Source organism: Dendrobates tinctorius, unplaced genomic scaffold (genome assembly GCF_039654945.1).
Source record: "Dendrobates tinctorius isolate UK_male_01 unplaced genomic scaffold, ASM3965494v1 ptg000211l, whole genome shotgun sequence".
Taxonomy (NCBI): domain Eukaryota; kingdom Metazoa; phylum Chordata; class Amphibia; order Anura; family Dendrobatidae; genus Dendrobates; species Dendrobates tinctorius.
The window spans coordinates 28941594-28962488 of NW_027361878.1; the positions used below are offsets into that span (position 1 = coordinate 28941594).

A 20895-nucleotide genomic window follows, 5' to 3' on the forward strand; every position below is an offset into this window, starting at 1 on the left:
GTAAAAGTTATACTCCCCTCGGGTACGGGTGCCTGCACTCCTGGGATGATATTGTGCTATGTGAACCTTGCAGCCAAACCATGTCATGAGCCCCGAGAGAGGAGGCGCTGGAATGGCACCAGCAGCGGAGGAGAGCACAGCTGCTATTATTTTACATGGAGGAACTATCATGATTGGCCGAGTAGTGGACAACCCCTTTAATGTGTTCTGGATGATGTATTATTGGAAGGTTTGTTTGGCTTATCTTGTATTTCCAAAAAGGTGAAAAATCTGTATATGATATTCATCCTACATCTTTTATTAAAAAACATTAAACAAGTTTCTTTATATTTTTATTTCTCATTTTATCAAAACATTCTCCGACTGAGATATGGATCCACTTCCACAAAAAAAAAAAAAAAAAATCCTTGACAGGTTGTTATCTTTCTTATGTGTTCACTAGCAGACCGAAAAAGATGGAGGGATGTAGACAGAAGCCTCCCCAATCATAGCTACACAGGGTGTCACATTAGTGGGCTAATCTTTGCACCTCCTCAGGTACGAGCTCGGGTGGGGGGTCAGGGGAAAAAGGGCAGTTATCTGTCGACAAATTTTACTTTTTATTAACTAATAATCCGAACATTTCTAACAACGGCTGCAGTCCTGAGAATTATTTACTAGTCATTTATGTATCACGTGAAAAATCTGATCACCCCTCCTACCACCCTAAAATTTGGACATTGGGGAGTGTTGTAAGGCAGATCAAAGGAACAGAAAAAAAGATCTCAAATCTGAGAAGAAGTGATCCAGTGTCTTACTGTTAATTGTGACAGTACACTATCCGTATATACACAAACACATACACACCATAAGTGCAGCAGGGCAGTGCCCAGAATCATGGTCGGACATTCACACACACATTCAGCGCTCTGACACTCTCTGATCTCTTAATTCTCACATTTGGTCCACATGGAAAAAAAAAAAAAAATCCACCTTACAACACTCGTTAGTTAGGGGGGAGATCACCTGCCTCTTCGGTCTTCCCCCACCATTTCCCTGAAGACTTGGTAAATCAGTGGTGTTATCGAAGAGAAATTGTAAAATCTGAAGCGATGTTAACGCCTGGTTTTCGTACAGTTATCACAGAAGTTTGTGCATCGTAGTCAAATTCCAGCTGCACTTCTGAGCCACCTACAAAAGAAAGAAAGAAAGAAAGGTTAATAAATGAGCAAGTGTTCCGGTCGCAGACCCGTGGGGGTGCGTACTCCACAATGGCGGCTTAGGCATATAACCGGCAATAGGTTGTCCACTACTTTAGCATTGATCGCTTATCCATAGGATCGGTCAGGGTCTGAGACCCGGCACCCCCGCTGAGCAACCCGTAGAGCTGCACCGTCTCCTGATCGTGGCAGCCTCAGGGTACTGTACATTTGCCTATTGATTTGACTAAAAAAGGTAAATGTGCAGTACCCTGCATGGGGAATCTATGAAAGATATCAATCATGTCAAGGGAGATGCGATTAGGAGAAGATCTGTGGCTGTCATCTCCTGTAGTGTATACGAGGATTTGGGGTACACACCGTAAAATCTCTCTATCGCTTCATTGGGGGACACTGGTAACCATGGGGCTACTCAAGATCAGCAGGACAGGAATCATAGGGGAACAGGAATGAATTAAAGAGGAATCTTTAGCACTAAGGAGTGCTTTTTATTGATGACATGCGAGTCGGAGAGGTTATTAATAAAAAAACAAAACCTTCCCTTTATAATAGGATTCCTCTCTAATCAATAACAAGCTCTCGTTAATAAAAAGATTCCTCTTCTTTAATTCATTCCTGCTCCCTTGATTCCTATCCTGCTGATCTTTGGGAGCCCCACAGTTACATGTGTCCCCCCAATGAAGCGATAGAGAAAAGGAGATTTTTGTGTACTCACCGTAAAATCTCTCTTAGCCTCTAATTTGGGGACACAGAACCGTGTGTTATGCTGCTGTTCACTAGGAGGCGACACTATGCATAATCTGAAAAAGATTAACTTTGGCTCCTCCTCTGCAGTATACACCCCTGGACGGCGTCAGCCATCTCCAGTTTTGTACAAAAGCATTAGGAGGAACAGAACAATAACAACATAACCATGCCTGTAATAGGGCTACTATGTACGAGCTCAAAGAACAATATGAGAACTTAACCATAACAACGGCCCGTAAGGGCAACAGGGTGGGAGCTGTGTCCCCCAATTAGAGGCTAAGAGAAAGAGATTTTACGGTGAGTACACAAAAATCTCCTTTACTCTGTCGCCTCATTAGGGGACACAGAACCGTGGGACGTTCTAAAGCAGTCCCTGGGTGGGAAGCAATGGACGAATATTGTGCTAGCAGGTCCCTAAACTTGGGGCACTGCCGCCTGCAAAACCCGTCTACCCAGGCTCGCATCCGCTGAGGACTGGGTATGAACACTGTAGTGCTTCGTAAACGTGTGCAGACTAGTTCAAGTGGCCGCCTTACACACTTGTTGTGCCAAAGCTTGGTGCCGAATGGCCCAGGAGGCCCCTACTGCCCGTGTAGAGTGTGCCGTGATACCGGCCAGAAGAGGGGAACTGTTAAGTCGGTAGGCCTCATGTATGGTGGACTTGATCCACCTGGCAAGGGTAGCCTTGGAAGCCGGCAGTCCCTTGCGACCGCCTTCCGGAAGAATGAAGAGAGAATCAGACTTCCGGAAGGGAGCAGTCCTGGACACGTAAATCCGCAATGCTCTGACGAGGTCAAGCGTATGCAGAGCCTTCTCCACTCTATGAACCGGGACCGGGCAAAGGGATGGCAGTGAAATTTCCTCATTGAGGTGGAAGTTGGACACAACCTTCGGAAGGAAGGATGGTACTGTACGGAGAACCACCTTGTCCTGGTGAAAGGCTAGGAAAGGCCGTCTGCAGGAAAGTGCTGACAATTCAGACACTCTGCGTAACGAGGTGATTGCCACTAGAAAAACCACTTTCTGTGACAGAATGCAGAGTGGAACTTCTTTAAGGGGTTCGAAGGGTGGTGCCTGCAATGCTGTCAGGACGAGATTGAGGTCCCACGTGTCCAGCGGACTTTTGTAGGGAGGAACCAATCGGGAAACTCCCTGGAGGAAAGTCCTTACTTGCGGTTTGGTAGCAATGCGCCTTTGAAAAAGGACTGAAAGCGCTGACACCTGACTCTTAAGCGAGCCTATGGATAGCTTGGCGTCTAGGCCCGATTGAAGAAAACTTAGGACCTTCGGGAGAGAACAAGGGAGTGGGACTTGTCCATGAGATTCGCAACAGGAAAAGAAAGCTCTCCAGGATCGATAATAAATCTTGGCGGAGGCTGGCTTCCGTGCCCTGATCATGGTCGCAATGACTTCCGGTGAAAACCCTGCCTGGGTTAGAATCCAGGTTTCAAGGGCCATGCCGTCAAACTGAGAGCCCCTGAATTCTGATTGTAGAACGGACCTTGAGACAGAAGGTCGTGACGGTCGGGTAAACGCCAGGGGGTATCTGCCGTAAGTTGAACGATGTCTGCGTACCATGTACGTCTGGGCCAATCTGGCGCGATGAGGATGGTTGGAACTCCCTCTTGTTTGATCTTCCTCACGACCCTGGGGATCGGGGAGGGGTGGAAAAATGTACAGGAGTTGGAACTGGGACCAGTCCTGGACCAGGGCATCTGCTCCGAGCGACCGCGGGTCGTGTGTCCTGGCCATGAAATTGGGGACCTTGGTATTGAGATGGGATGCCATTAGGTCCACATCCGGGGTTCCCCAGCGTTGACAGATCTGGTAAAAAATCTCGGGATGGAGAGACCACTCCCTCGAGTCCATTCCTTGCCTGCTGAGGAAGTCGGCTTCCCAGTTTTCTACACCCGGAATGTGGACCGCAGAGAGTACAGACCTCGTGTCTTCCGCCCAGTGGAGGATATGTGCCACTTCTCTCATCGCCTGGGCGCTGCGGATCCCGCCTTGGTGATTCACGTATGCCACAGCCGTGGCATTGTCTGACTGTATCCGTATGTTCGAGGCTGCAAGCAGGTGATGAAAGGCTCTCAGTGCCAGGAAGAGGGCCCGGATTTCCAGGACATTGATGGGCAAGGTCGCTTCCCTTGGTGACCACTTGCCTTGTGCCCTGTGATGTAGGTGCACCGCCGCCCAGCCTGTCAGGCTTGCATCTGTAGTCAGGATCTTCCATTGACCTGAGAGAAAGAGTTTTCCCCGTGCAAGCGAGGTTGGCTTGAGCCACCAATGCAGGGACCTCCTGGTTGACGACGTCAACCGGAAGTCCCTGTCGAGGGAGAAGGGATTCCTGTCCCAAGATCTGAGTATGGCTAGTTGAAGAGGCCTGAGGTGAAACTGGGCAAATGGCACTGCCTCTATTGCTGCTGCCATCCTGCCGAGGACTCTCATGGCAAACCGGAGAGATCGGGGAGGACTGTGGAGGAGTGTACGAACTCCCAGACGGATGGCCAGTGTCTTGTCCTTGGGAAGGCGCACCAGGCCCCTGGAGGTGTCAAATAGCATTCCCAGGAAGGGTAGAATCTGACACGGGGTAGTCGACGATTTTTGTAGGTTGACTAACCATCCCAGACGACTCAGTGTGTCTATTGTGATTGAGACACTGACCTCGCAGTCCTTGAAGATGGAAGACTTGATGAGGAGGTCGTCCAGGTACGGGACGACTAGAATGCCTCTTGAGTGCAGAACGTCCATGGTGGCTGCCATGACTTTGGTAAACGTTCTTGGAGCCGTGGCGAGTCCGAACGGAAGGGCGACAAACTGGTAGTGGTTTTGGTTTACCGCGAACCTGAGAAACCTTTGATGGGCGGGAGCAATTGGTATGTGCAGATATGCATCTTGTATGTCTATGGAAGCAAGGTATTCTCCCTGCTCCATGGACGCAATGATGGACCGGAGGGACTCCATGCGGAAATGACGGACCCGTACATATTTGTTGAGCCGTTTTAGGTCTAGTATGGGCCGAACGCTGCCTCCTTTCTTGGGAACTACGAACAGATTGGAGTAGAACCCTCGGAATCTTTCGTTCGCGGGAACCGACACCACGACTCCTGCTTGAAGGAGAGAGGAGACCGCTTGGTGGAAGGCACGAGCCTTGTCTGATGGTGTTGGAGGGGTAGAGAGGAAGAACCGATTCGGTGGAGTGGAAGTGAACTCTATCTTGTATCCGGAAGACACTATTTCCCTGACCCACCTGTCTTCTGTAATAGGCAGCCAGACTTGTTGAAAGAACAAAAGTCGCCCGCCTACTGGTGGGGTGTCGTCCGGAGTTCGTGAGTCATGATGAAGCGAAGTTCTGAGGTTTTCCTCCCTTGGGTTTCGCTTGGCCTGCTTTCGACTGCCAAGTCCTGTCCGGTCTCTGCGCCGTCCTTGGGTTGTCCCTGCGTGGATAGTGGTTCCGGTTTAGCGCTGGGTGCGAGACGGACCAGCCCGAGGAATTCCGAAAGGATCGGAATCGTGTCTGGTTTCTTCGTTTAAACGTGCGCTTCGGTTTTAGTTGAGGGAGAAAGGTACTCTTACCCCAAGTGGCATTGGCTATCATTGTGTCCAACTTTTCGTCGAAAAGCCTTCCAGTAAGGTACGGAAGATGCGTGAGGGACTTCTTTGAGGCCGCATCCGCTTTCCATTCTCGCAACCAGAGGATACGCCGAATCGTAATGGCCTTCGCCGCTATCCCCGCCAGATCTCTTGCTGAGTCTAGGGCTGCGTGACGCATGTAGTCTGCTACCACTGCTATCTGGACCGCTTGGTCCAAGAGCCCGGCATTTGGAACTTGAAGACTCTCCTGTAGTTTGTTGGCCCAAGCCAGGATGGCTTTGGCTGCCCAAACTGAAGCAAACGCAGGGGCCAGGGAGGCCCCTGCTGCTTCGAAAATGGAACGAGCCATGCGTTCTACTTGCCGGTCTGCTGCGTCCCTGAGGGTTGAGCTGTCTGGCAGAGAGAGTAAGGTCTGCGCTGCTAGTCTAGATACCGGGGGTCCACCTCGGGCGTATCTGTCCACTGTTTGGTGTCTGTGAGAAGGGGTATTTCGCTTCCAAATATTTGCGATTGGCAAATTTTTTCTCAGGCTGCGAAAACTGTTTAGTAAGTATCTTCTGGAACTCATGGTGATTAAGGAACACCTTAGGTGGTTTCTGAACACTTTCAAAACAAATCTTATGTTCTGGGGCTTCCGAGACTGGCTCTGAAATTTCCAGCACCCGATGAATGGCAGAGACTATGTCCTCAACTAGCGCTGTATTGCTAGGGGGGGGGGGGGAGGTACCACGGACCTCTCCGTTTCGTTGTCCGAATCGGAGTCACAGATGCCTTCCGAATCCTGTGTATCGCTAAGGTGATCCCTGGTGGGCGACCTGGGGCGGGGGTCTTCTGTGGTGGGGGATCTCTGTGGTGAACTGCATTGTCTGTCTCTGACAGGGGACTGCCTAGGAGACCTGGAATGACGGTATCTCTCCCTGGGATGGGATGACCTTGTGCTATAGGACAACTCAGGCGATCGTGACCTGTGGGTCCGCTTACGTCTGTGAGTAGGAAGCAGCATGTCCCTGAGACAAGCTGTCCGTTTGCTGGGTAACGTTCATAGCCGGGACCCGACCCTGCAGAGCTTGCAGCAATGTGGTGGTTAAGTTATCTATGGACTGAGTCATAGACTGTGACATCTGAGTAGTCCATTCCGGCGTGGTATCTGACACTGGAGCGTTGGTAGGTACTGCCTGGGGTTCTGACCCAGAGCTCTGGATGCAATCCCGGCAGTGCGGATATGTGCTGCCACTGGGGAGCGTGGCTTTGCAGGCTGTGCAGAATGCATAGAAACATTCCTGCCTGGTTCTCTTTCTTGAGCCCGGCATAGTGCACAGAGGCTGGCTATCAGGGATCCTACAGGGGTGGCTACGCAGAGGGAACCCACAGAGAGCCTTATAGGAAGTATGGATTCACAGCTGAGTAAAGAGAACCCAGCTGTGATCTTACCCCACCAGTGTGCCTCTAGGTCCAGCGCCGACAGATCCCCGTTCTGTGCCCCCCGGAGACTATTGTGGTTCTCCTCTGCTGAAGGCGTCCGTTATCAGGGTGTCTGCAGCCAGAAAAATGGCCACCGGGACGCTGAGGAGAGGAAGGAGGGGGCGGAGAGTTGAAAAGGGCGCGCTGGGCTATGTAGAAACGCGCCCTTTCTGCCTCGATCCGCCCCCTCTATGACACTCTAGTGTGTCATTTTAGTCATCCGGGGTGCGGGCCGGGGGGCCGGGAGAAGGCGACGGCTTCAGCTAGGCCAAAGCCGCGGTCTCAAGTAGAGGCCTGATGCCCAGGAGGGCTCCAGAGCGGCGCGGTAGTCTGGGAGGGGGTCGGATTTGTACCAGACCCCCCCGGAATGGGCGACTACCTAGCGGTGGGGGCAGCAGGGGTAGCGGTTCCTGTGTGTGGGGTCCCTGGAGCCACTGCTGCTGCAGAGACAGGGGAGCAGAAAGCCCTGTCTCTGCTGTGCCACGTCTGCCTGCACCATCCCCCGGCCTTCACAGGATCCCACAGCTGGTCTGGGGTCCCTGGATGCTGCAGTGCCTATTCTCCGACCCTACCTGCGGCATCTTCACCTAATGCCCCCTGCGGGGGATTAGGGAGGGTGCGTCTGTCACCGTCAGGGGGTCTTCATCCTCGCCTCAACCTCAACCCAGACCCCAAAGGGGTTGGGGAAGGAGGGGGGTCTCAACTTCGCACCAGTACCCGAGGGACTGGGGAAGGAGCGACATGGGGAATAGCCGTCTCCACTTCAACTGGGCACCCCTAAAAAGGGGGCCAAGGAAGGAGCCATGCCGGGAGTCTCGCTGGAGACCCACTTTTCTTCATCTGTATTTCCGGACGAAAAAAGGAAAAAACGGAAGAAAAAAAGGTGTGCCTCCTTGCGACACTAAGCAAAAACTGGAGATGGCTGACGCCGTCCAGGGGTGTATACTGCAGAGGAGGAGCCATAGTTAATCTTTTTCAGATTATGCATAGTGTCGCCTCCTAGTGGACAGCAGCATAACACACGGTTCTGTGTCCCCCAATGAGGCGACAGAGTAATAACCCTTTAAATCTCATTCACCATGCCGCAGTGCCCATCTGCTGTATGCAGCCAAATGGGGTCATAACCTCTAATTCTAAATACATTTTTCAATCCATTTCTTCCTATGTAATGCAGCTATCAAAGCACCGTACACACCATGCTGTACTGTCTATACAGAGAGAACAGAAAAATTATATATAACTCTAAGGAATAGTTTCCTACAGATGAGCGCTCACCTGGCTGATGTAAGGTTATGTTCTTTGGCTTTGTTGCTCCAATTATCACGACACGCTCCAACCAACTGGGGGTCTCAAACTTTCCATTAAGATCCAGGGAGCTGGTAAAAGACAGATTATGTTACACAAGTACCAATTAGGCCATGTTCACACATTCAGTATTTTCCATCAGTATTTGTAAGCCAGAATAAGGAGAGGAACAATCAGAGGAAAAATATAATAGAAACACGTCACCACTTCTGTCTTTATCACCCTCTCCTGGATTTGGCTTACAAATACAGGCAGTGTGAACGTGGCCTTACTCAGATCCCGCCATTTCTTCTGATCACGTCTCCATCATACTGACGTTACTCAGCCTCACCTTGATGTCAGTTTTCCATGGCTATAGCTGAATTTTCTGTATAAGAACTCATTTTGTTGGTAACTGAAGCTGTGACCATCATCCAAGTACAGTTCACCTTGGGCTTCCCCCTAAAACAAGGGGAAAGATCTGCTGCTTATAGGAAAGTCATAGACAAAGTGCCTAAGAGGTTCCGTTAGATGATGGCATCAGCCGTAGAACGACCACCCAGAAATGTCCAGTTCACTCACCTGCAGATTCAGGGCCACGTGCAGAGTAAACGGATCATCTTGCACACAATCTGAGGAACGTCTGGCTCGATCCATCCGAGGGATTATAGACCCACCGCGCTGAAACACCGGGATCTGGAAAAGTCACAAGGACAAACACAAATTATCAGGAGCTCTGAATGCCAAGAAAGCAGAAGTACATGTTTTACTAGTTAATAATAAAGAAATAATCCACAAAAATATTTTTCTTACAGTCGCCATATTCTGAGATCATTTTTCAGTCTTTTTATTCCATTTCTTTTTTGGAGGAAATCTGATGTGACCACAGATTCTGCCATTTTTTGTTTCCCATTTTGATGTTCACTGTATGCGATAACTATTCTAATATTTTATAATTTCAGGAAAATATGTATGCAGTGATAGCATATCATTTTTTTTTTCTCCTCTACATTTTTCTATTAATATTTAGGGAAAGGGAGCATATAAAAGGGAATCTGTCAGCGGGACTTCACGCCTCCAGACTATTCATATATGCATATGTAGCCGTTTCAAAAACAAGTCCAGCAATATCTTCACATGGCCAGTTCATTCCTCTGTTACTGAGAAATCAGTGTTTGAATTGATATGTAAATAAGACTGAGGAGCTATGGTAGATCTGAAAGCCTCTGTCACTCCAGCTCTATTCCCTGCCCAGTGCTGCTTCCTCCTGCTTTACTGTGATAAAATGAAAACCTGGCACTCAACTTAATGCTTAGTGAGTCGATTTATTGTAGCACCAGAAAACGTTTCGGTCGATATTGACCTTCATCAGTTACGTGCTAGTATGACTGAGTATAGTTTAAAGGAGGGCGCTTATTACGAGTTTCACTGGAAAGCCGAAAACATGGATTTTTGTGATAACTCACCGTAAAATCCTTTTCTCCGAGACGCTCATTGGGGGACACAGGTACTGTGGGTGTATGCTACTGCCGCCTGGAGGCTGATACTAAGTGAAAAAAAGAGGTTAGCTCCTCCTCCGCCATATACACCCTCGGCCCTGACTGCGGGCGGAAACCAGCTTGGTGCAAAAGCAGTAGGAGATCAAACAAAAATTAGACAACATCAACCTTAATGCAGGCAACAACCTGTCTAGAAATAATCACCCTAATCTCATACAGAGAGCATATTAAATAAACAGAAGCCAACTTGGCCATCAGGGTGGGTGCTGTGTCCCCCAATGAGCGTCTCGGAGAAAAGGATTTTACGGTGAGTTATCACAAAAATCCATGTTTCTCCTTCGCCTCATTGGGGGACACAGGTACTGTGGGACGTCCTAAAGCAGTCCCTGGGTGGGAAGTTGACTCACCGATCCAAGCTACATGCACCTCCTGTCTAAAGATGCGCCACCGCTGCTTGGAGAATCCTTCTACTCAGGCTCGCATCCACTGAAGCCTGAGTATGGATATTGTAATGTTTAGTAAACGCGTGCAGGCTGGACCAGGTTGCTGCCTTGCAAACCTGTTCCGCCGAAGCCTGGTGCTGAAGCGCCCAAGAGGCGCCCCCTGCCCGAGTAGAGTGTGCTCTGATCCCTGCTGGAATCGGCGCGCTTCCTATGCGGTAGGACTCCTGAATAGCCAAACAAATCCATCAGGCTATGGTCGATTTTGAGGCAGCAAGTCCCTTCCTGTGACCTTCAGGGAGCACAAACAGCGCGTCTGACTGACGAAAGGGTGCTGTCCACGACATGTACCCCCTGAGTGCTCTCACCAGGTCCAAAGTATGAAAGGCCTTTTCCACACGGTGTACCGGTGATGGACAAAAAGAGGGCAAGACAATATCCTCATTAATGTGAAACGAGGAAACGACTTTTCTCAAAAAAAGGAGGAGCTGGTCTAAGAACCACCTTGTCCTTGTGAAAGGTCAGAAACGGGGCTCGACAAGCTAGTGCTGCCAGCTCAGAGACCCGCCTGATTGATGTTATAGCTACCAGGAACACCACCTCCCAGGAAAGGTCTGACAAAGACATCCTGAATCGGCTCAAATGGAGCTTCCTGCAGAACACTTAGGACCAGGTTAAGGTCTCAGGCGTCCATAGGTGCCTTATAGGGAGGTACCAAGTGGGAGACCCACTGGATGAAAGTCCTTACTTGCAGGTTGGTCGCAATCCTGCGCTGAAAAAGGATGGATAAAGCCGATAACTGTCTCCTGAGAGAACTGGGGGCCAAGCCTGAGTCTGTGCCAGACTGGCGAAAAACTAAGATGTTAGGGACAGAGAATCTCAGTTGAGAATAACCGTGGCGTCGGCACCATGCAAAGAAAAACTTTCCAGGTGTGGTGGTAACTTCGTGGCGAGGTAGGCTTCCGGGTGCTAACCATTGTAGCAACCACTTCGTGCCCAAACCCCGCCTGAGTCCGAATTTAAGATTCAACGGACAAACAGTCAAACCCAGGGCCCCCAAGTTCGGGGCAGATCGGCCCCTGAGAAAGTAGATCTGGGCGTTCTGTTAGTCGCCATGACACGGTGGCGAGCAGCTGCATTAGATTTGCATACCACGCCCGACAAGGCCAGTCTGGGGCCAGCAGAATTGCTGGCACCCCCTCTGCCTTGATCTTCTTGATGACCCTCAGAAGTAGTGGCAGCAGGAAAAATAGGTATGTGAGGCAAAACAGGTTCCATGGCAGAACCAGCGCATCCACGGCGATTGCCTGCGGGTCCCGGGACCGGGCGACCAATACGGACACCTTGGCGTTGACCCTGGAAACCATCAGATACACATCCGGTGTTCCCCACCGTTGGCAAATCTGCTGAAAGACCTCGGAGTGCAATGACCATTCCCCGGACGCAAGTCCCTGTCGGCTGAGGAAGTCTGCCACCCAGTTTTCTACACTCGGGATGTGGACCGCCGATATCACTGAGCGGCTCCTCTCGGCCCAGTGAAGAACGTGCCCTACCCTGTGCATGGTTGCCCTGCTGCGGGTGCCTCCTTGGTGATTTATGTAAGCCACCGTCGTGGCGTTGTCCGACTGGATTCGGACTGGACGGCCTGATAGATGGTGATGAAAACGTTGCAGAGTAAACCGGATTGCCCGTATCTGCAACAAGTTGATCGGGAGGCGTGCCTCCTGCGGCGACCACCGTCCCTGGGTCGTGTGGTGGCGAAAAACCGCTCCCCAGCCGAAGAGGCTGGCGTCGGTTGTGACCACCAGCCACTGATCTGGGGGAAAGGGTACCCCTGAAGAAGGGAGGAACTGGTTGTCCACCACTCTAGTGATTGTCTGACCTGAGAGGACAACCGGCATCGGTGATCGAGTGTGGACAGGTTCTTGTCCCAGGATAACAAGAGGGCGAGCTGCAGGGGGCGAAGGTGAAACTGGGCGAACGGGGGTCGCTTCCATCGCCGCCGCCATTTTTTCCTATAATCCTCATGCAGGAAACGGATGGTGTGAGGGACTGGTTGGCGCAATACTAGCACCCCCTGCCGGCTAGGGCCTTGTCTCGAGGGAGAATTATCAACCCTCGGAACGTGTCAAAGACCATCCCTAAGAAGGAAATCCTCTGGGTTGGGACAAGGGATGACTTCTATACGTTGACCAACCACCCTAAACGGGCAAGAGTATCTAGCGTGATGCTGACACTTTCCTCGCATGCCCGCCTTGAAGGGCTCTTGACCAAGAGGTCGTCTAATTAAGGCAATACGACTATGCCCCGGGAGTGCAGGATGGCCATGGGGACTGCCATGACCCTTGTGAACTCTCTGGGGGCAGTGACTAGCCCGACGGGCAGCAAATTGAAAGTGTAGACCGTTGATGACGAAGCATAGAAACCTTGATGCAGAGGGAAACTGAGGATATGCAGACAGGCGTCCTGGCTATCGATAGAGGCCAAGTACTCTTCCTGCCCCATCGCCGACATAACTGAACGGATAGACTCCCTCTGGAACTGTCTGATCCTGATAAATTTGTTCAGGAGCTTTAGTTCCAAAACGGGCCTGACCGACCTGTCCTTTTTGGGGACTGCAAACAGGTTGGAATAGAAGCCCCGAGTTTTCCGGTACTGGAAAGAAGACTCCATTGTGGCTGAGCAAATTGATGGCTCCTAGTAGCGCCTTTGTCCGGCTATCCACCTTGGTAAGACGGGAAAGAAAAAAAAAAAAAAAATAGTCTTGGGGGTACCTGACAAATGCTATCTTGTACCCCGTGGACACCAGCTCTCTCACCCATGTGTCGAGCGCGACATTGAGCTAGGCGTGGTGGAACCAGAGTAGGCGACCGCCAACCTTGTTGGTGTCGCCTGGCAGATGCCCTGAGCCATTTGGCTGCAGATCTTTGGGAAATGGATCCTCTTGACCTGGATTGGTTAGCCCGCATTCTGCCCAATGGGTTGGCTCTATATGAGACCTGTCGGTCCCTATTCTGGTTGGGGCGCCCTGACGCGGCGTAATTAGCCGCTGTTGCCCACCCGGGGTTGCGACAGGCCCGAAAAATGCGCCTGAAACTGGTGACGAAACAGCGGTTTGACCTTTTGTTGAGGAAGAAACAACGCTCTTGCCTCCTGTGGAGTCGGAGATAAGCTGATCTAACCTCTCTCCAAACAGATGGCCACACTGGTATGATAGCGCTGTCACTGACTTCTTTGAGGCCGAATAGGCCCGCCATGCCCTAAACCATAGAGCTCTCCTAATGGAGATTGCATCTTCGGCCGCAAGTGCCGCGCAGTTGGCCGCATCTAAAGATGCATTGATCAAGTAGTCCCCCGCCATGGCTATTTGATTTATGATTTCTGATACTTCAGCTGGTAGGTCTATGTCTTGCAAGGCTCTATTCAACGATTCTGACCAAGAAATCATGGCCTTGACTACCCACGTTGCTGCAAACGAGGGAGAGAGTGCTGATCCCGATGCCTCAAAACACTGAGCGAGCCAAGTTCTCTATGAGACGATCCGTGGGATCCTTAATAGAAGAACCACTAGGTACTGATAGTAGAGCTTTCCAAACGTGACACAGGTGGATCCACCGTTGGAGATTCTGTCCACTTTTTACGGAGATCCGGGGCCAAAGGATACCTCGCCTCTGTGTCGTTGCGCTATGTCCTCAAATTCAGGGTGAGTGCAAAATACTCTAGGGGGACGCTTGACTCGCTTAAATGACACCTTATGGCTCAAAGCCAGAGTGGAATCATCCTCAATCCCCAGCGTCTGGTTGACTGCTTCTATGAGACTGTCAACAGTTTCCTCACCCCCCGGCGTATCAAGGTCAAGGGGTTCGTCCGAGTGGTAGTCCGAGCCCTGCGAGCTCATGGATGCCGAGGCACCGGATGAAACGGGAGACGCCGTGTGGGTTCGTTTCCCTGGGTTGGCCTGGAGTGAGAGTGGCCCCTGCAGGCCGGAGGCTCCTGTGAGGTAGGGGACCCCTCTAAGACAGGCGAGCCACTGTCCCTGCCCCTATCTGAGGCCTGAAGGGACTCAATTGATCTCGTGACGCCATGGATTGCGACAGTGATAACGCCCATTCCGGGGGACCTGGTACCCTGGGCTCGGTCGCAGGGGAGGGCTCCTGGGTGCAATCGGACTCGCAGGCTTCACATACTCGCTTGGTCTACGCCTGCGGAAAAGCGGACCGACAGGAGATGAAAGCAGCGTATAAAAACGTATGCGTCTTAGGTTTTCCTGACATGCTGTACCCATCAGACCTCCGTGCTGAAAACACCGCCGGGGGAGGGTGCTCTTCGTTTCTCTTAGCGGCACTCTGTGGGGCTAGGGGGCAGCACTTACTCCAGTCCTGTGTCCCGTGTCCTGGCGTGCAAGACACTGCGGGCGGGCCCCCGGAAGAAGAAAGGGATCCTGGGGGCGGTACTTCCAAGTGCGGCCTAGCTTCGGCCTGAAGCCGGGGCCTAAATTTCTTCGGCGTCCGCCCAGGCCACAGGGCAGCTGCAACGCCGGGGGCGGGGATTTCCGGCCGCGGCCTAGCAACGGCTGAAGCCGCGGCCTTGATTTCACTATCTGCCCGGGGGCCAGAACCAAGGCCGGGAACTGATCCGTTCCTTCCAGAAGCACCCATCTCTGCTCACCCAGAAGTTAAGCGCCGCTGCAGGAGCCCTCCCCGGCCATCCTCCTCCATCCAGCTCAGGTAGAGGGGAGGGGAGGCCATATGAAAAAAAGGACGGTGCAGGCACCCTAACTCCATCTAACCCTTTGCAAGGGTGAGGAGAGTGACCGTCCGCCGCCTTGCCGCACCGCAGTCTTAGCATTGGTGGGACAGTGGGGGCCGCACGGACTACACCTGAGCCTCTGTGCAGCCTAGGGTTTCAATACGCCAGGGTGGACAGGGATAAGTCCGGCATCATGTCCCATGGTGCGGGAGAGGATGCATGGAGGTACACTCACACGTGCTCGCCCGTTGTAGGTTGGGGGAGATCGGCCCCTTTCATTAGGGTCCGTCGCCCGTATCTCACCTCCGTGGTTTGACAATATCCCACGCTGCGGGAGAGGATACGTGGAGGGATACTCGCATGTGCTCGCCCGTTGTTGGTATGGGGAGATCGGACCCCTTCAATAGGATCCGTCGCCCCTAGCTCATCTTTATGCGAAAAAAAGGACAAAAAACCCTGGTTGCGGGAGAGGATACGTGGAGGGATACTCGCAAGTGCTCGCCCGTTGTTGGTTTGGGGAGATCGGACCCTTTCAATAGGGTCCGTCGCCCCTGTCTTATCTTCATGGGAAAAAAGAAAATCAGCCTGGGAAACAGACAGACGTGTGCCTCCAACGGACACTAAGCATGAACTGATTTCCGCTCGCAATTAGGGCGAGGGTGTATACGGCGGAGGAGGAGCTAACCTCTTTTTTTCACTTAGTGTCAGCCTCCAGGCGGCAGTAGCATACACCCACAGTACCTGTGTCCCCCAATGAGGCGAAGGAGAAAATCAAGAGTGCTGCTGTAATGCAGAATAATCTTAATCAATGGCAGTGTAAGCGCAGCCTGGTCCTCCTGGACGCGGGTAAACACCGGCTTTCCAGTGAAACTCATAATAAGCGCTGATTTCACAGGAATGGATCAATGGACTGGGCATGTAAAAGGTATTGCTGGACTTGCCTTTGAAAGCGCTACATGCAGTCTAAGGCTACTTTCACAGTGTTTTTTAGCGCTGCGCTTCGTTCGCAATAGAAACGCATGCAAAAAAAAAAAACGCATCATGCGTTTTGCATGCGTTTGTGTTTTTTAGGCGAATGCGTTTTAACCAGTTTCTAACCATGTTAACTCTTAAAACGCATGCGATTTTAAACGCAGACGTGCGCATGCACACGCCTGCGTTCCCATAGACTGTAATGCGTTATTTTGTCGCATTCCGTGCGCATGCGTTTTTTTTTTGTTTTTTTTTACACAGTTGGACGGACCCAAAAATGCAACAGGTTGCATCCGGCGCGCCTAGGCGCACACTACAAAAAACCGCATGCGCACGAAAACCCATACGAACGCATGCAAACGCTAGACCATGCGCCCGCCATGTTAAACAAAGGGGTGCATAGACGCGCCCGATGCTCTGCGCTAAAAAACACGTGTGAAACCAGCCTAAGTGATGATCTATGTGTATAGTAACGTGGCAGAAATGGGGCCACGGTAACCCATCAACACCCTCCGATCGCATAGCACACTGGCAGATAGATCGGAGAGCTGCCATATTTGGTAGCTTTTAAATGCCGTCATCTCTACTGACTGTGGCATTTAAGATGTTGACCTGTTGTGATCAGAGCTACCTATATACAGAAGATGTTGTTAAGTGCTTAAGAACGCGCATCAGCTCATCTATCACGGTAATGATACTCACTGAACTCATGGTGACCGACTGGTAGAACTTATGAGGAGACTTGTACTGCTGATATGTGTGGACATCATACCAGACCTGTGAAGAGTTACCAGGGGTCAGCAACATGTGTGTGATCCTTGGAGGCTACAATCACAATGATGGACTGGTGCACTCACTTCTCCGGTCCCAGGAAGATAGATCTGCACTCCGCGAGCATTGCTCTCTGTTACAGGGTGCACCAGAAGTCCAGAGCCTGCACAATGTTCATAAGCAGAACCAAACATTACAGGCGCTACCAAAATACCATAATATCTACAAATAATAATGGCGTATATTTCGCTTTTCAAAAAAACAAAGTAATTATAGGGGTTTTCCACATACAAAGAAGGGGTGACAACATGGTGGCAAGACACAAATAGAACGTCTCCGGGTCCATCGGTGACGTCTTGACAAAAGCGAACATCACGGCTGCATCCACTCACGTGGCTCAGCTGCTGTGCTGAAACACACGACATGAGTCACTTAGCTCGGTGATTGGCCGCAGCTGTGCTGCGCGCTTCAGTTGTGACGTCACCGTTGCAGCCCAAAGAAGCGGTGAAAAACCAGTGATGGGACCTGGAGAGGGGCGAATACTGTGATTGCTGGCTGCCAACCAAGCAATTGATTGGGCACCACTTTTGTGAAAGTGAAAAACCACTTTAAGTGTCAAAATAAAGACTCCTAGAGTTGATAAGAGAGGTACATATGCACAGACGTGGATAATCGGCTCACCCAATAAATACTGGTCGTCCATCGCAAATGTGGAGACGTCTGATGGAAAGTCGATCCAGAGAGCCCTAAAATATACAAAGCCTCCATATTTAGATCACTACTGACATCTGCTTTCCATGATTTCTAATGTTAAAAGGACGCTGACATCGCCAGCGACATCGCAGCGCTGCAGCCAAGCACTGAGCTCAGCGATGTCGGCTGTGTCTCCCGGCAGTTAGGTGATCAGTTCACAATCTTAATCCTTAAAATGAGACAGAACTGTTCCAGGTGAAACAGAGCGCGTCGGTACTGGTAGAGGACCAAGGACTAAAGGGGGGGACAAACCCTCTAAACCCCACATTTCTATCCCCCCCCAGTTTCCCAGCATTGAACAATCCCCTCACCTCATTACGGGCTCGCCATCACGATGTGCGGAGTAGAACAGTGTATACCAGTATGGAAGGAGCGCGTATCTTTCCTGTAGGGCTTCACGTATAATATCTGCATTGGTTTCTCCGTGTAACCAGGGCTCACGTCGAGGTGTGTCCAAATGCGCGTGAGCACGGAAGAAAGGCTGATATGCCCCGGCCTGGTACCAGCGGACAAGCAGTTCAGTTTCGGGGTTCTTGAAAAAACCGCCAACATCCGCTGTAAAAGTTGAAGCAGACTATAGTTTATAATCACTTACTATTCATATATCGCTAATATAATCCAGGGCGCAACTGATTGCAATACGGATGACCTAGTAATGATGTTACTTGTAGGTTCCACTTGTCTTTAACCGTGCAGCCACATGGACTACACTGTGGCATGAAGCAGATTTGTTCTATTGATTAACCCCTTCATGACCCAGCCTATTTTGACCTTAATGACCTGGCCATTTTTTGCAATTCTGACCAGTGTCCCTTTATGAGGTAATAACTCTGGAACGCTTCAACGCATCCTAGCGATTCTGAGATTGTTTTTTCGTGACATATTGGGCTTCATGTTAGTGGTAAATTTAGATCGATAATTTTTGCGTTTATTTGTGAAAAAAATCAGAAATTTGGCGAAAATTTCGCAATTTTCAAATTTTGAATTTTTATTCTGTTAAACTAGAGAGTTATGTGACACAAAATAGTTACTAAATAACATTTCCCACATGTCTACTTTACATCAGCACAATTTTGGAAGCAAAATATTTTTTTTTTCGGAAGTTATAAGGGTTAAAAGTTGACCAGTGATTTCTCATTTTTACAACAAAATTTACAAAACCATTTTTTTTAGGGACCACCTCACATTTGAAGTCACTTTGAGGGGTCTATATGGCAGAAAATACCCAAAAGTGACACCATTCTAAAAACTGCACCCCTCAAGCTACATTCAAGAAGATTATTAACCCTTTAGGTGTTTCACAGGAACTAAAGCAACATGGAAGGAAAAAAAGGACATTTTAATTTTTCCAACCAAAATTTTCTTTCAGCATCAATTTCTTCATTTTCACATGGGCAACAGGATAAAATGGATCCTAAAATTTGTTGGGCAATTTCCCCTGAGTACACCGATACCTCATATGTGGTCAAAAACCACTGTTTGGGCGCACGGCAGGGCTCAGAAGGGAAGGAGTGCCATTTGACTTTTTGAATGGAAAATATGCTGGAATATTTAGCGCTTGCCATGTCGCGTTTGGAGAGTCGCTGTGTGCCTAAACACTGGAGCTCCCCCACAAGTGACCCCATTTTGGAAACTAGACCCCCCAAGGAACTTATCTAGATGCATAGTGATCACTTTGAACCCCCAGGTGCTTCTCAAATTGATCCGTAAAAAAAAAAAAAAAAAAGTACTTTTTTTCACAAAAATTATCTTTTAGCCTCAGTTTTTTCATTTTCACATGGGCAACAGGATAAAATGGATCCTAAAATTTGTTGGGCAATTTCTCCTGAGTACACCGATACCTCATATGTGGTCATAAACCACTGTTTGGGTGAACGGCAGGGCCCGGAAGGGAAGGAGCGCCATTTGACTTTTTGAATGGAAAATTCGCTCCAATCGTTATCGGACACCATGTCGCGTTTGGAGAGCCCCTGTGTGCCTAAACATTGGAGCTCCCCCACAAGTGACACCATTTTGGAAACTAGACCCCTTAAGGAACTTATCTAGATGTGTAGTGAGCACTTTGAACCCCCAAGTGCTTCACAAAAGTTTATAACATAGAGCAGTGAAAATAAAAAATCATTTTTTTTCCTCAAAAATGATTTTTTAGCACGCTATTTTTTTATTTTCACAAGGGTAACAGGAGAAATTGGACCCCAAAAGTTGTTGTCCAGTTTGTCCTGAGTATGCTGGTACCCCATATGTGGGGGGGGGCACTGTTTGGGTGCACGGCAGGGCGCAGAAGGGAAGGAGCGCCATTTGACTTTTTGAAATGAAAATTAGCTCCAATCGTTAGCGGACACCATGTCGTGTTTGGAGAGCCCCTGTGTGCCTAAACTTTGGAGCTCCCCCACAAATGACCCCATTTTGGAAACTAGACCCCCTAAGGAACTTATCTAGATGCATAGTGAGCACTTTGAACCCCCAGGTGATTCACAGAAGTTTATAATGCAGAGCAGTGAAAATAAAAAAATCTTTTTTTTCCCTAAAAAAAAATTTTTTAGTTGGCAATTTTTTATTTTCACAAGGGTACCAGGATAAATTGGACCCCAAAAGTTGTTGTCCAGTTTGTCCTGAGTATGCTGGTACCCCATATGTGGGGGGAAACACTGTTTGGGCACACGTTGGGGCTCAGCAGGGAAGTAGTGACATTTTGAAATGCTGACTTTGATGGAATGGTCTCGGGCGTCATGTTACATTTGCTGAGCCCCTGTGTGCCTAAACAGTAGAAACCCCCACAAGTGACCCCATTTTGGAAACTAGACCCTCCAAGGAACTTATCTAGATGTGTGGTGAGCACCTTGAACCCCGAAGTGCTTCACAGAAGATTGTAACGCAGAGCCATGAAAATAAAAAATCATTTTTTTTCCTCAAAAAATGAATTTTTAGCCCGCAATTTTTTATTTTCACAAGGGTAACAGGAGAAATTGGACCCCAAAAGTTGTTGTCCAGTTTGTCCTGAGTATGCTGATACCCCATATGTGGGGAGGGACCATTGTTTGGGCACACGTCGGGGCTCGGAAGGGAAGTAGTGACGTTTTGAAATACCGACTTGATCGAATGGTCTGCGGGCATCATGTTACGTTTGCAGAGCCTCTGATGTGCCTAAACAGTGGAAACCCCCCACAAGTGACCCCATTTTGGAAACTAGACCTTCCAAGGAACGTATGTAAGATGTGTTGTGAGCACTTTGAACCCCCCAAGTGCTTCACAGAAGTTTGTAATTCAGAGACGTGAAAATGAAAAAATCATTTTTTTTCCACAAAAATAATTTTTTAGCCCCCAATTTTTTATTTTCCCAAGGGTAACACGAGAAATTAGTCCCCAAAAGTTGTTGTGCAATTTTTCCTGAGTACGCTGATACCTCATATGTTGGGGTAAACCACT

General features: G+C 49.7%; 1 protein-coding gene across 2 annotated transcripts in view; it reads right to left on the reverse strand.

Annotated features, from left to right (window-relative positions):
• Window positions 1–315: 315 nt before the first annotated feature.
• LOC141058415 (neutral alpha-glucosidase AB-like) overlaps window positions 316–20895 on the reverse strand; it is a 48524-nt gene continuing 27944 nt past the window's right edge. For both annotated transcript variants that reach the window (XM_073554664.1, XM_073554663.1), the window contains 8 exons: window positions 17781–18024; window positions 17398–17462; window positions 16803–16879; window positions 16648–16722; window positions 8868–8981; window positions 8638–8747; window positions 8277–8377; window positions 316–1170 (listed from right to left, as the gene is read on the reverse strand). In XM_073554664.1, coding sequence (XP_073410765.1) covers window positions 1061–1170; window positions 8277–8377; window positions 8638–8747; window positions 8868–8981; window positions 16648–16722; window positions 16803–16879; window positions 17398–17462; window positions 17781–18024 — 896 coding nt within the window. In that variant the 3' untranslated portion in view covers window positions 316–1060. The remainder of the gene's footprint in view (window positions 1171–8276; window positions 8378–8637; window positions 8748–8867; window positions 8982–16647; window positions 16723–16802; window positions 16880–17397; window positions 17463–17780; window positions 18025–20895) is intronic.